Raw genomic sequence first — 15729 nt, forward strand, 5'->3', positions numbered from 1 at the left:
TAGATGTGCACATGTGGGAATAGGGAACCAGGTGACAGGAAAAGGTGTATGCAGCTGAAACATGAATGTAACAGCAATTATCCCAACTCCAATAAAATAAAATAAAATAAACAGTACCTCTATCTACTGTATTAGACTCATAACACTGAACAAAAGTGACTAAAAAAAATACAAATTGACACTTCGTCAATACCAATAAAACTTGGTATAACAATAAAACATCAGGTAATTGCAGTTAGTTAATAACAAAATATGAAATTATTATTTTTAGTCAAGACCTGAGAAGAATTAAGTGAACTAATAAACACTTTATGTGTTTAGTAGGCAACATAATTGTTTGAATATGAGGATGGGTTCCCTGTTGAGTCTGGTTCCACTCAAGGTTTCTTCCTGTTGCCTTCTCAGGGAGTTTTTCCTTGCCACCGTCGCCCTCGGCTTGCTCATCAGGGACAATCTGATTATTATTATTCATATATATTCACTGTTCATGTACTGTTCTTTGGTTGTGTAAAGCTGCTTTGTGACAATGTCAATTGTAAAAAGTGCTCTACAAATAAAACAGAATTGAATTGAATTGAATTGAATAATTAAACTATAACAAAAAGGACCAACTGCAAAATCAGTCAGGAGACCCTTCATTAGTGAGATGCCATACTTTATTTTGCTACTTTGATTTCACCTTCCTTGATATGGATGACATTAAAAATCGAGATGAGATCGTGACGAGATGTTTTGCAATCCTTCAATTCAGCTGCAGTTTGCTGTAGTAGTTTCATTGACCAGCCTTCTGTGTAACCCCATCATTTTAAGAATACAAGACCTAAAGGAGCAGAAACCTGAAAAATGTCTGGTAAGTCTCGCCCACAGTAACAGAAGCAGTAGTTAGAGCTTCCTCCCTTTCTATGAAGTGGTTTAGAGACAGCTGGTAGCATTTTTACATCCTGTGTTTACTTCCAGATTTCCCTAAAAGTATCACAGATTTTAAGTGATACTTTGAAGTCTCAACCCACAGTAAGTGTATAAAAAAAAAAAATAAAGTTAGAAAAGTGTATTGTAAAACATCATCAAGAACAACCTTCTGTTATGTACTTTCTCAAAATCAACACTTTTAGTTGCATTTACTGAAGCACCACTCAAACAAAAAGACTGATGATATAAATAAACATGAACGTTAACATGTAGAAAAAGTAGTTTAAATTACTTTTACACAGATCTCAGTAAACCAGAAGGCGGCGTCAGGTTTTATTGTGAAATCTGCCTTGTACCGGAAGTGTCCGTCCTTATTTTGTCCGGCCTGACGGTGGTGGAGAGGCGCGTGGTGAGAAACAGCTGCAGCTCGACAGGTCTCACATCACACCGAGCGACGACACCGGGTCACTTCACGCCTCTAAAATATTCATTGGACCTCTTTGCAGTTGCTGCTACTCGTCTCGTCTTTGTGAAAGACACAAGGACGAGGAAGTTTGTTCTTTCCGCATTAAGACGCATCACAAGGTCAAACCAGTCTCAAACCATAAAACTGCTGCAACTTCCTTGTAGCGACGCGTCACCGCTCGTTTATCAGACTGTTACTGCACATGAGCAGCAGCAACTCGAAATGGTACAAAACCTCTATTTTTATAAAGGATTTGAAAGTGTTTTCTGATATTATTAAACATTTAAACCAACATACAGACTGTTTGACACAATGGAAAATCTGAGCCACAGACCTCAGATGAGTTTTACATCACTTAACCTCTTACTCTCCGTCATGTTTGGTCCATTTATGAATGAACAGCACATTAAGACTGAACGTGTCCTTTATACCCACAGTCTGAGCTCCTTACCAGGATAATTCAGTAATCTGTGGATTAAAAAGGACACAATGGGCATAAAGTATTTAGGTGAAAGTTCACATGGACATTCTGCACAGACTGAATATTTCATTTAAAATAGGTACAAACTCAAAGGCTGCATGAAAACACTGTCTGCTGCTGAAATACAACAAACTCCAAAATAAAAAAATTAAATAAAAAAGGAAAGATTATGGCAGAAAAACCTGCTCAGCAACATTTAGTGGCAATAAAATGTATTTTGCATCAAGACTGAGATAACGCACCATAAAAATAACCAAATCACTGCAGATTTATTCAAACTCAGTACAAAGTTTATCTACTGAGACCACGTGTACTTATCCCTACTGCATGTAGATTATAAAAGAATAATTTAAACGGAGATCACTTGTTTGTAATCGATGGATCATCTGCATCTGCAGCACCCAACAGCTGATTAAAGGATTATTCCTCAGAAGGTAAATTACAAAAGGTAAATAAAACTGCCTCTAACTGGTCTGATTAGATACTTGGGTCGTTATCATCAGTCTTTCAGTTTGATTTATCATATGTAACATTAGTTTTCTGCTTATTAAAAACACCACTTTTTAAAAATATTATACGGACACATTATAGAACACTTACCTTTATGCTGGAGTATAATTACATGGTTTCTTTTTATTTGCTGAATCCTGCTAAGTTAAAATCAGAACAGACTAAAATGCACAAAAGGCTGTACAGCGAACATTTTTAGTTTGAATTACAAAAAGCTGTTCTTTCTGCTTAGGCAAAGCGGGGCAGACACAGTGATAACCAAATGTCAATAACTTAATTAAGAAAAATATTTATTTACATAAACTCTTGGCAACATATAACATATTTACAATATGAATCAATCGTAAGGGCTTCCCTTTTACTTAAAAGCAATTTTATGACAAGAACAAACTAATAAATAACATGAATAGCACTTATTTCAACAAGGTTTCAACTTGATGGTAAAACATCTGATTAGATTTTTGAAAACACTGATAATTCAGTTTTTCCAAAGTGACAGCTTCAGAAATACTGAGGAGGAGCAGGAACCACAACAAACTGTGAATGATAAAAACACTCAGGGACATTTTAAACAGCAGAGGTCTTTAACTTGAACCCAGTTTCAATTTTAAATCTTGAAATGTCCTGATTAAAACAATGAACACCAAGTGTCAGAGTCGAGTGAAATGGGGACATTCATTTATCTCCAAAGTCTTTGAGTGGCTCTTCAAACACATCCTACAGATCTGCCATCAAACACATTCCAGGCAGAAAATGGTGATAGAGAGCTCAAAGCTCAAACTCCAGAGTAAAACAGAAGCTTGTCGCTTTGCTTGCCAGATGGTTGTGTGGTTCAGTGGAGCAGTCTCTTCCTGCTGTAGCTCTTCCCTGTGTTTGAGCGTCTGATCGGCTGGCTGAAGGGCGAGACCTCCACTTCTTCGGCTTCTATCCTCCCTGCAGCCTCACCTACAACATTTAGTAAAATAATTGTTAACATACAGTTAGCACTAGGGCTGTCAATGAATGTTCTAAATTTTATTATACAAGTAGAAAAAAATTAAAATTAAAATGTGATAATATTAGAAAGCACTGATGTGGCTATTTGCCTCACAAGTGCTTGTGTGCAATAAATACACTGCATGACAGACATGAGTCCAACAATGTCACCTTCACTGACTGATAAAGAAATGTAGGTCAATTTGAAACAACTAAATGATTCCACAACCGTGTAATAATCATGGCTCAAAGCTCAACTCAGCTTGGCTGCAGATGGCTGCATGTGGAAGCTTAAACAAGCTAATGTTGTATAAGCTACGGTTAAATTTACTCTAAACAAACATATGCAGACAGTATTTTGCCAATGTAATATGTTAAATACAAAACTGGGATTTTTCCATCTACTGACAGAAATGATCCTGTCGTGTTTTAGATTTTATTAATAAATAATGGATTGGTCCCTAGTAGCAAAAATAAAAACTAGAGCTGTACACCTTACCTTTAAAATCTGGTGTTCTCTTACTAGCAGAGCCTGTTTTCCCCTTGAACAACATCGGAGAGTGAGTTAGTGCCAAAATCCCACTCGCTGTTACGGACTTCTTCACCTTTGAGCTGGGAGGAGTTGCTACTGAAATTTGCAGGATACAAAAAAGCAACAAAATTAGTTTTGTTCTATAACTATGAAAAAAGAAACTTGAATATATGATTTAATATCTAAAAACATATTATATATACATTTTTTTTTTATATATCTACATGTTTTATCAATTTTGAGATAAATTCTAAAAAACATCCAGGAAGTCAGAAAATATAAAATTAAATAAACTACAGACCATGAACATAACATTTGCAACAACAACAACTTGCTCTAAAAAGGACATACATCCAGAGAAGCTTACGTGAATTGACATTACCATTTCCAGCATCCCAGTTGATTTCTTCCTCAGTTCTCTGAGAATCAGTGCAGTCGACCTGCTGAGCCAGCTTCTCCATCCAGTACAAGTCTTCCAGTGGAGTGAGCGGAGATGCATCAGGTTTGACTGGAGGTGACTGTGTGGAAATTACTGCTAATTTTGCTGATTTGTTGTTTGAGGGTTCATCAGTGTCCTCAAAATCCTGCAATCTGCTCACTCCAAGTTCAGCTTCCTCCAGCAACTCTTCCAGCAGAGGCTCCCCCTTCAGGCCACGATCTTTACCTCCAAACACTCCAACCTGCGCTCTCTTCCTGCGAGGCCAGCTGTTGAGATTGTCGGGTGTCGTCTTTCCTACACTCTGAGGTGAAGGAGTCAGGGGAATGATCTCTGCAATAGCGACTGGAGACACTGTTCCCCCTGAACAGCGTGTAGGGGTGTAGGACTGGCAGATGTAAGTTTGGACACTTCCACCTTTTCCAGGTGTACTCTTGGCTGGGGTGACATGCGTACAGATAGATGGTGATACACAACCAGGATCTCTGTGTTTAGAGAACAAAGTCAAGGGGCTTTCCAGCTGAGTAGGTTTCACACCTACCTGTCCTCCATCTGAAGCCAAATCCCCAGCACTCATTGAATCGGAGCGCTTGATTTTGAGTTTGGGAAGTCCTGAGTTTTGCATCTCCATTTCTACCTGGTAGAGCTGAGGGTGTGTACCTGTGCCCTTTTGTCGGTTAGGTCTCACAAGGCCTCTAGGGGTAGAAAATCGAGGGGAATCATTTCCATACCCCAAACGAGCAGCGGCCTCCCTTTGTTGACGGTCAGGGGTCTGTCGGAAGCCGTAGCTCCGCCCAGGTGCACCCTGTGGTGGCACACGCAGTTTAGGAGAGTCTAAGTTTAAGAGAAAATCTTCACTAGACTTTGAAGGCTTTCTTGAAAAGCTGATGTTCATCTTGAGACCTCCACTAAACTCTGTCTTTACAACGGCTGCATCTACAATGTCAACACTATCATCGTCTGTGGATGCAGAGGTAAACTGTGAAGAGTCAAAGTGCTGTGAATCTGTATGGGAACTAGAGTCTGTTTCTGATGATTGGGAAGGTTCTGGCTGTAGCTCTTCTTTAGTACCCAAATGTGTGCTTTTTTCCAGGATGACAGCATTCTCTGCATTTTCAGTGTTTAGTTTATAGGAAATACTTTCATTAGACTGGGATCTCAAGTTACGCCTGGTGGTTGTAGCACCGGGGCCAGACTTCATACTTGTCAGGGATTTTGCTGGAGACTTTAACCAAGTATCCGATTCTTCTGAAACAATAGTACGTCTCTCTGGGGTAAAGGCTGGCTTACGTGGGGATGCAATATTTGAACTTTTGCCAGGGGTTCTTCCCGAGCGAGTAATCATTTGGTGAGTAGGACTAGGAGTCTTGGTTTGAGTTCTAGTGTTTGGATTAGGTGATACATGGTGGCCTAGAGGCGGCGTGGACTGTGGAGGGGTCTTTTCTGGTACACTAATCGTCTCACCATTTTCAGAGGTTTTCAGTCTGTTGGGAAGTTCTTCAGAGAACTGCTGATTATTTTGTGTCAGAACAAGAGTACTTGCATATTCAGGAACCCTCATTACGTTTACTTGACAAACCTTTTCTGGGGTCTTGAAAATGTCTCTGTTAGTGTTTACGCTTTTGACAGGACTGCTGAAGACGTTGGGTGTTTTCATCAGCCTTGGTGAACTGCGGGATGCAATACGAGGTGATTCTGGTACCTTGAAAGTCGTGTTGTTCTCTGTCACTTTACATTTTCGTGGAGAGGGAGACCACGTGACACTCTTCTTGGGAGTCCTGGAAACTGGGCTTTTGAGTAATCCAGAGCTGCACTCAACCAAAGCTTTAACTGGAGTCCTGAGAATACCCTTCAATGGGCTCCTCATGGGGCTTTGCTTAGTGGGTGTCTCTACCACAAGAGTCTTTCTTGCTGGTGATCTGAAAGGACTTCCCCTCAGTGCCATACCAAGCTCATGATACCTGCCTGCTACAGGGCTCTCTGCAACAGAGAAAAGATGGATCCTGGATGAAGGTGGGGTTTGGGGGGTACCTTGGGTATGAGGTGTCCTGGGTGTCCTGGGAGTCACGTTCCCAACAACAGCCCTCCCACGCTTGCTGGGTGACTTTGTTGGTGTTTTAGCTGGGCTCTGAAAAAAGTATTGAGCAAGTTAGCAAAAATTCTAAATTTTTATTTCAATATATTCAGTACCATAAGAACACATGTAGCCTTACTCCACACCAAATTTATGTACAGACTGCATTTGTGATTATTTGATGGGAACTTACCTCAAAGACACTAGAGTCTGTGGACAGCCGTGACCTGGCAGCTCTGGTTAAACAACGCTGATCAGAACGGCTGGGGGAACCAGCAGCCCCAAAAAGAAGGCGCATGGGAGACCGAACTGTTTTTACGTTAACCCCACTGATTTTGCCATCGCTGAGAGCAAGCTGGGATGCAGAGAGAGCCCGTTCCAGGTTACGGGAGCGAGGTTGAGAACTCGAATAAAACGTGTTTGAGTGTCGTCTTGCAAACTTTTTTATTCTTGGGCTCCTTCTTAAGTCTGGTAAAACACACATACAAACAAGTTATGATTAATGATACAGTTTTTTAAGTGTCCTTTTTGTTAAATAAATACATAACAAAATAAATCTTCGTGAAACTGCAGTATAACTATCACAAAATTGAAGTAAAAGAAACCACACGATAAAACGTATAAATATTGTGAAATTATGTGTAAATTGGATTTCATTTTTGTTTACTTAAATTTAAAAATGCTTACTTAAATTTAAAAATGCAGCAAATATTATCAGTCCCCCCCCCACATAAAAACCTAAGATGTAAACTTTGCATGTAAAATGAAAAACTATGATATCAGTAAAATACCTTCTGCAGGTTTTACTGGCGACTCTTCCACAATGCACTCCTCAGCTGGAATAGATTTCCTGAAAAGCAAAGCAAAGTCAATAAAAAAAAGAGCAAATGCAAAACGGCTCCAGAGGCATACAATAAATGTAATTACTGAAGAACTGGAAAAAGGCTCAATGAATATCAATAAGGCAAAGTATAGATAAATACAACATACCTTCCCATTTTCTGGCGATACAGGAGGCGACTGGACACTTGCTTGTGGATAGGCGTCTCACACACTTTCTTTGTTAGAAGTTTGTGCCTCTCTAAAAAGAAATGACGTCATTTTAAATAAACAACTGCAAAGAACTGCAAATCAGGGGAATATATGCACAATGGTAAACTATCATCTTCTTTCTAATGTCACGATTATCATGATAAATAGTAAAAGATGTTAATTTCTTCATTTACAACAATATTCCCTCAGTAACTGTAATCATCCATTTACCTTCCAAATCGTGAGATCGCTTGCGTTTCAACCCTTCCACAGCAGACACAGACTGGCTCCTTGGCAGCTTGGCTTTCTTTGAGGGTGAGACAGTGTCTTGGTTGAACAGATTTCTTCTCACTTTAGTCACCTCTGTGGACCAAAAATATTTAAGTATTTTGTATTTTCTGAGACTGGTTTGACACAAGTTAAGACAAATTAATTCTAGATGTGGTGGGAATGTTTTTGGCTATGATGAGATCAGAAAGACAAAAAACAGAACATACCTTGGGTTTGTTGTTTCTGAGGTTGTGGTTCTACCACAGGTTTCTCCACCTTTGACTTGGACTAATGAAACAACATAGCAGGTAAAGTATCAGAGATTAGACAACTTAAATAACCATAAAACATATGTTCAAATCTTTCAGTCTCTTCTTACAGCTCTTGTAATCTTTTTGGGTATCTCTACTTGGCGAAGAGTCTGTGATGATTCAGTCATACTGCGATGACGAGTCAGCAACCCACTCCTACAAAATAAAATAAAAACATAAATTCTAATTCTAATTCTAATTGGCAATTCTGATTAACCAAACTGCAATTTTCCTCACTTCCTCTTGTTAGCTGAGCGGTTTCGCAGATCCTGCAAACAATCTTTGTCATCCAAAGCCAGGCTGTGTGACGAAGGCAAGGAGGCAGAAGGAGAAATGCTGTCCTTGGCAACTGACTCATCACTGAAGAAGTCAGCGGGCAAAACAGCCACCAGTGCCTCAGGGAGCTGGGTGCCAAGACTATGGTAGATGTCTGCAAGCACTCTGGGGACTGTGGTCAGGAAGCTGCCAAGATACAGTAAAGTTTACAATAGATTCTAATTACTGCTGGCTACATAAAAAAATTCTACTCAAAATCAGCATTTCCAACTGTAATTCATTATAGATTCTGTGATATACCAACATCTTTTAAAATCAGTTTTATATTTTAGGATTATGAAATTAAGTTATGTGGAAAACCAAGTCATGAACTTGAAAATACATACAGTATGTGGTGTCTGTGCTCTTACAAATATCGTCAATAAATACTACTCCAGTATATTTTAAGCGAACTTTTGTTTTCAAACTAATTATCTATGTCCAGCTTTTTAAGTCAAAAAGGGGTCAAGAATATCAAGAAGTTAGTAGTCTAGATTGTAACATTATTATGGGAAATACAAACTAAGCCAGCATACTTACCCGGGGAGGACCTCATCTTGAAGGAACCTTGTCAGGCAAACTGGGTCTTTTGTTAAGGAGATAATCCTCAGCATTTCAGCCACCTGAGAAAAAGACAATGGAATGCACCAATTTAAATTTGTCTGCACTCAGAGTTCAGGCAATATATACTGCAGATCAAAGTGGTTTTAAGCCGTTTAAATATACTGTTAATCTTAACATATACATATAGGCCCTACAACTACTTTCAGATGGCCTTCTGTGAAATAAAACAGACTATAGCCGTTCCCACAGTTATTGCCCCTGCCATCCTGTTTCTGCAACTACGTCACTCATCGCATTTGCGTCCAGCTTTCTAAGCAAAACTACAATTAAATGTCAGGTGAAAAGTTATGGTGCCTTTGTACGGCAGCATTGCAGCAACATCATCAGATATGCACCAGAACCCTAAACGTATCAAGACTTTTCCTGAGTGAACTGTATATGAGAACGCAAATGTCCGAGGCAGATGGCCCAGAGATTATCAATACAAAGTTGCAATGTGATCTCCAGTCTGTCCTGCTGCACGCTCTGAGTTTTTACAAATGTCAAATGTTGTTTCTCAAGGATGTATGAATTTGCTGTTCTGATGATGAGACAGTAGCAACCATAGCAGCTAAGCTTAGGTGTTTGAAATAAAAAGTCACGATTGAGTCTTTTTTATATGTTTTGCTAGTTGCTAGGCGGGGCTGGTATGCAGACTGTAGCAATAACAACTGCCAAGTCTTACTGAAACACTACTACAGAAGGTCTGTATATAACCCAGAAACTTGAAATGGACTACAACAGCAAACAAACAACATTTATTGTCCCATTATCAGTTGATTGAGAATGTGTAAAATATAAAAGTCCACTACAATAACGATTATAGGAGCTAGAAATGTATAAATATGGCCATACTTTTTATTTTATCATTGAAGTTTGTGCTGATTACGTTATAAATTCAGTGAAATCAGCTTAAGAAGAGCAGTAGGAGTGCCAACTTAAAAAACAACATGTATATACATACAACACATAAAATGCCATGCATTAAAAATGAATGATCATCTTACTTCTTCTGCCATCTGATCAGAATCCAGGGAGTCAGACTGCTCTGAAGAGAAAAGTCTACACAACTCCAGCCTTAACACTACTTGAAGTTGGCATCTAGAGGAAACAACTTGTCAATGACAGCTAAATAAATAGAACTTCTACAGATTTTGCAGACTATGAAAACAAAGTAAACCTGCATTGTAAATAATACTCACTCCTTGACTTTTTGGTCAACATCAGTAGACATGGCATAGAGCTGCCTGATTAATTTGCTGGTCTTGAGGAGGTGCTGCTGAACAAACACAGAGGTCTTCACCTGTAAAGGAGACATAACATCAGACATTCAAAATTATCCACTGGGCTTAAATGTCTTTTGTGATGCACTGAATATATCAACAATCTGATTATTATGATTCATACACATTCACTGTTCATGTACTGTTCTTTGGTTGTGTAAAGCTGCTTTGTGACAATGCCATTTGTAAAAAGTGCTCTACAAATAAAACTGAATTGAACTGAATTGAATTGAAATCAATTATCCTGATAAGGAATGTTTCTAAATCCAATATCAGCATCAAGGTATTTTTCCTTGTATTAGGCACTCTGATTTAAAAAATAAATCTCACAATGCTATTACGTTTACCAATTGACAAACTTACAATGTATGACTGAGCAACACACTCATCTATCAATTCAGCATTCACATATTAATAACAGCCTGCTGCAAAGACAAAAAACTACATCAGGTGAGAATCTTTAATTAAATTTTTTATGTAAAACTACCACGTGTCTGACCTCCAGATCTGACTCTGACACAAAGAATGCTTTCACAGCACACACGAGCTGCTGGACGTCAGCGAGGAGCGACGAGTCTCTCTCTGCCACAGTCTTCTCATAACTAGACTTTAGATGGGACAGCAGCTCTGCCCCACTAGCAAAGCCTGGGCAGTGGGAGAAAACACATTAGTTGACAAGTTACGTATACATACTCGCCGTCTTGCAGAGAAAAACCACTGGGTGTATTGTGAAGTTTCAGTGGGGATACTCACTGATTGTGTTTGCTGGTCCAGATTTGTTCTTGTCACTTGACCGTCTCTTCCCTGCTCTGTCTGCCCCCTTGCCCTCTGCCACCTGTGGCTCATCTTCAGCCTGGTTCTTCTGGGCTTTCACATTCAACCGTGCCACATTCAGCATCTGCAAGGAACGGCTCATGGTCTTCATCTTCTGTTTCACTGGTGTGCGCTGGGCGCCACCTGTAGTCCAAAGATGGGAAATTACACACAATAAATTAGCTTTTTAAATAAAAACAAAAATTCCTAAAAGAATAAAGTGAAATTTATTCCTAATATCCAAATCTGATTTCCATATTTTTAAACAATCTTCATGACCTTCATAGAAAACCTAAAATGCACATAAAAAGTAGATCATACGTTTCTTGCCCCTCTTGTTATCTGCACCCTGGGATGTCTGATATAGTTCAGCCAGACCACAGACGAGCTCCTGCTGCAGGACTGACAACTCTTCCTCTTCTTTCTTTTCTGGTACAGCATGAAGCAACCTGTACAACAAATCAGGTAAAACAAAACATAAAGACCATATTTTTGTCCCAGGATTAAGTTTGTTACAGGCTGCTTTGTATAGAGTACTCTTGCTTCAAAAATACAGCAATTATTACCAGAGAAATATGCGAAACCGGAATCTACATACTTTATTGACTCCATTAAATGGGAGCTGACTCCTGAATGGTCCGATTGTGGGAACCAAGTCTCTAACATGTCAGTTGTCAGTGAGCAACGGCTGACTTCCTGCTGTGCCCACTCAGGAACTGGATGGTCCTTTAGATTGTCTAGGGAAAAAACAAAAACAATGGTTGACAACCTGATGCATACACATAATTAAAGTATATTGGTGTTGCTACCATTTAAAACATATCATTGTCTTTAAAAAACTTTAACACATAAGATGCTGTTACATGTAGGTGTCTATTGAGTTAAAAAACATTTGATAAATAACAGACTGTTGTAATGTTTTTTTAAATAAACGCAACATAAACAATCTTGACATGAATGCCCTCTACGTGTTAAAAAGAATTTTGATACAGATACACACTAAGCAAGAGAAATTTGTTTTGTAACATTAACTTCACAGTCTACAATAGTGGACTAACTAATGCTGATATAAATGCCAAACCTACTTTGACATTTATGTCTTGCAATCTCTTATTACTAATTGGCTGACATCTACATTGATGCAATATATCTGCAATAAGCTGATATCAGATCATATACTGGCCAGGCCAATTAATTGGATTAGCTCTAATCCTTACCATCGACCGTGTCACCATCTTCCTCCATGATGTCATACACTACTCCAAGAACACTGTTTACAATGTCTGGAAGGTCATCTGAAGTTTCTACTGTGGCAGGGGCAATGATTTCAGGGGTCAGGAGCTGGTCGTGCCAAGTGATTCCAGGCTGGAGAATTGTAAGCAGTGCTGTACAGTGTGACAAGGGTGAGAGTACAGCTGAGCACACCAGACTGCTGTCATTCACCTCAGCAAGCTGTAGGAAAAACCAAAATACAAACCAGAGTTAAAAATGTGAATCAGCAAATGCACATAGAAAAGAACAAGACTTTAAAAATAGCATATGTTTGTAAATTATTTGGTTATGTTATGGCTGTTTCAAGTTCTAACTAGTCCTGTGTTAAACCGAAGGATTGAAATATCTCTTTTCTGTACAACCTGCTTTCAACTCCCAGAAGCAGCAATCAACAACTGGAGAAGCAGTTCAATGTGATTAATCATAAAGGGCTCTTGGGCGATAATTTTGGTGTACCACCTATCTTAGAACTTGTCCAATGTACTTTCATGCAATATTTGATAGTGTAATAAACATAAACAGAATTTAAAGATGAATATAATGAGGTGCAAAACAAAACAATGGAGTATGTGATATAAGTAGCTTTTCAGATCCAATGCCAGAAGGGCTGATCGATAAAGAGGGTTTATAAGATATATGTATATGTATTTTAACTTGGAAAACATTATTTTGTACCAGCGGAGTTCAAGAATAAAATATAAACCCTAAATGAATCATAATATGTGTATTTTAAGTGGTTTACACTGCAACAGAACCTTAACTCTAAAATATAATTAAAACTAATTTGCTCATGGGCCCCTCTCTTGTGCAAATACACACTGGTGCTTTTGGATTTCTCACCATGTGTAGAGAATTAGCAGACAGTTCCAGTAGGAGATTCTGGAAGGTGACTGCTCCCTGATCACTGCTGTTGGAGTACTGAAGCACCCATGACTCTGTAGACGTCTGTGTTAGTGATGAGGCATCCCACCCCTGCAGCACTCCTTTCAGACACACATGTACTGACTCTGGTAGAAGACGCTGACTGCGAGACACAGGCTCTAGCGTCACACCATAACTGCATGCCACATCACCTGGTTAGATAGAATAACAGAAATTAATATTAATAGTTCATTTTCAATTCAACTTACTTTGTCATTTATGTGTCCTATATCAAATGACCTGTTAATTAATAAAGTATTAACTTCAATAAGTAATTTCTCCTGATAGAAGACTTTGTATTAAAATGCCCTAGATTTTCTCTCTAGTATGTGAATTTGGTTTATAACCTCATAGATATTTGCAAATACCCATAACATTAACTGTTTTAACAGCTGCACTATTTGGGACATCTTCTAGTCATAACAAATGATGATAAAGTTAGTTTAAATGTTACCAACCTTGTCCCCACTGCAGAACGGCCCCTGTGACAGGAAAAGCACAACGGTAGAGCCTTTCAGAAGACACTAGGTATCCAATGCTGGACTTGAATGCAAAGGCCTCTCCTCTGAAGCCTGAGTCTGGCTTTGGCTTGCAACAGAGATTCAAAACTGCAATCACAGGGATCACTCTGCCACCTACTACTGCCAAGACCTCAGACAGTTTGTCAGAGCCGAAGAAGTCCTCACACCTGGAGATCTGCAATAACACAATCTGTGCTTACTTTGTGTGCTCGTAATTGTTGAACTCAATGTAGGTGGGTTGTGGTCCTATTATCTTGTACACTGCCTGTACGGCCTCCTGTACTCACCTGGAGATGTGATCTACTGTCAATCCAATTCAGCACAACCTGTCGTTGAACCAGCATATCCTGAAGACCCTTGGACATAATGTGCTCCTTAACATCTGTATTGATGTCACAGTTCACTAAAGAAAGGTAGTCCACAAGTTGTGCCCTGGAATGTGGACACTCGGAGACAATAAACACCAGGTTCCTCCCATTGTTTGAAATATCATCCACCGGTGAAACACTTGGCTTTCCAGCTCGGCTCGCCTTCCTGGGTCTCAGGGACAGTTTAGTGGGAGATGTGATGTCTGGTCTGTCCCACTGGAAGTCCAACAGGATTTCTTTGAGGGCGTTTTGAACGGAAGCAGACTGACTGGACGGCTGCTTCTGCTGAGGTGGACACACTTTATCTTTCATGTCAAACTTGGCCTCAAATTCCACCTCAAAGTCTTCAAATGTTTTGTGCCGAAGCTCCTTAAAGTCTGAAATCCTCGATGTGACTCCGGCATTACGGCCCGTTTTGGACTGAAAGAATTTATAACCCCAGCGTACTTTATCAAATCCATGTTTGTACCCGAAGTGCAGCAGGATTTGTAGTATTCCTCTCTTCACAAAATGATTCCTCACACTGGGCTGAACGCCCGAATCACCATGTCCGAAGTGAACATCGATGGCAAAAACCAGGTTGTGTAAAGCCATCCCGTCAACTGCAGCGTCCCCAAAGACAGTGAGTGGCTCTACGGCCGTTCTCTCAACGATACGCCATGAAAACAGACCCGTTTGTCCGTGTCGGATTTGACTCAGCTGTTACTAGATTAATGAATTTGATCTAAATAGTTGTTCATCGTGCGACGTCGCAATTTCATGTCAACACAACGGCTGCTAAAGTTAGTCAACTTCGTCTGTTGCGATATAACGTTACCCTCTCGCTAGGCTTATGTAAACAAAACTGCAGATAATAAAACAGCCGGCGTGACCCTGTTTGTTTAAAATTACGTCTACGTTATAAAATCCAACCTTTCCGAACTTGTTTAAGCGTTAATAAAATAATTAAGGACTCCAGCTAACGTTACCTGCACACGTCTCGTTCGCCATTTTCTACCAGCCGTCTGTCCTCAACCGTTCGCGCTCCTTCAACGAGTGCCCACCTCTTTGCCGCGATTGGTTCCATTCTCTGACAACAACAATGTCATTGGTCCAATAGAAGGCGTAAGTTGGGCGTGAGTTAGCCGGTGATTCGCCACAAGTCTGAGACTAGCAATTTGATTGGCCTAACGCGCCGTCACTCAAATCTGTACAACTCAAAACGGGAAGGCAGACGTGATTGACAGGCACCGCTTGCATTTAACTTTTAAAATCTCGTCGTTCTTAGTTTGTGCATCAGATGTAGCATCAAAGATTTAAGAAGCACGTCGGTCCTGCTTCAACTAGCAACTGTTCACCGCTTTGTATAACTACCATATGCATTCCTTTTCTCCTTTATTGCTTTTGCAGAATTATTGTTGTGCACCTACTTTCTATCTTACCATGCAAACAGTATCTAGACAAAGATAGATAAAGATTGACATATTCAATACAAACAACCATTAAAAGGCATGCAACAAGGATACAATCATTGTTTATATAGGATCTTGCAATTGAGGCCTTGAATTAATACTGGATTTGAATATTTTTACACTTTCAGTGGGGCAGACAACAATATTCTGAGAAGTTGTTGCATGCTATTTTAGGATCTATCTGGA

The 15729-nt window shown here is 39.6% G+C and overlaps 1 protein-coding gene across 2 annotated transcripts; it reads right to left on the reverse strand.

The window, feature by feature from the left end:
* Nucleotides 1-2677: 2677 nt before the first annotated feature.
* ticrr (TopBP1-interacting, checkpoint, and replication regulator) lies at nt 2678-15081 on the reverse strand. Of its 2 annotated transcripts, none has more exons than XM_026366433.1 (21): nt 14012-15081; nt 13662-13899; nt 13123-13355; nt 12228-12462; nt 11609-11747; nt 11332-11459; nt 10951-11154; nt 10697-10842; nt 10117-10217; nt 9922-10015; nt 8852-8934; nt 8234-8458; nt 8065-8152; nt 7913-7973; nt 7647-7778; nt 7374-7464; nt 7175-7233; nt 6577-6851; nt 4256-6437; nt 3841-3966; nt 2678-3311 (listed from the first exon to the last, which is right to left on the reverse strand). In XM_026366433.1, the coding sequence occupies exons 1-21, from the start codon at nt 14684-14686 to the stop codon at nt 3199-3201; spliced, it is 5628 nt and encodes a 1875-aa protein (XP_026222218.1). In that variant the 5' UTR covers nt 14687-15081; the 3' UTR covers nt 2678-3198. The 2 variants fall into 2 exon arrangements, with proteins under 2 accessions (XP_026222218.1, XP_026222217.1); XM_026366432.1 differs by having other exon boundaries at nt 3841-3969.
* Nucleotides 15082-15729: the final 648 nt, after the last annotated feature.

The sequence above is a fragment of the Anabas testudineus genome, chromosome 6 (genome assembly GCF_900324465.2).
Source record: "Anabas testudineus chromosome 6, fAnaTes1.2, whole genome shotgun sequence".
NCBI lineage: Eukaryota > Metazoa > Chordata > Actinopteri > Anabantiformes > Anabantidae > Anabas > Anabas testudineus.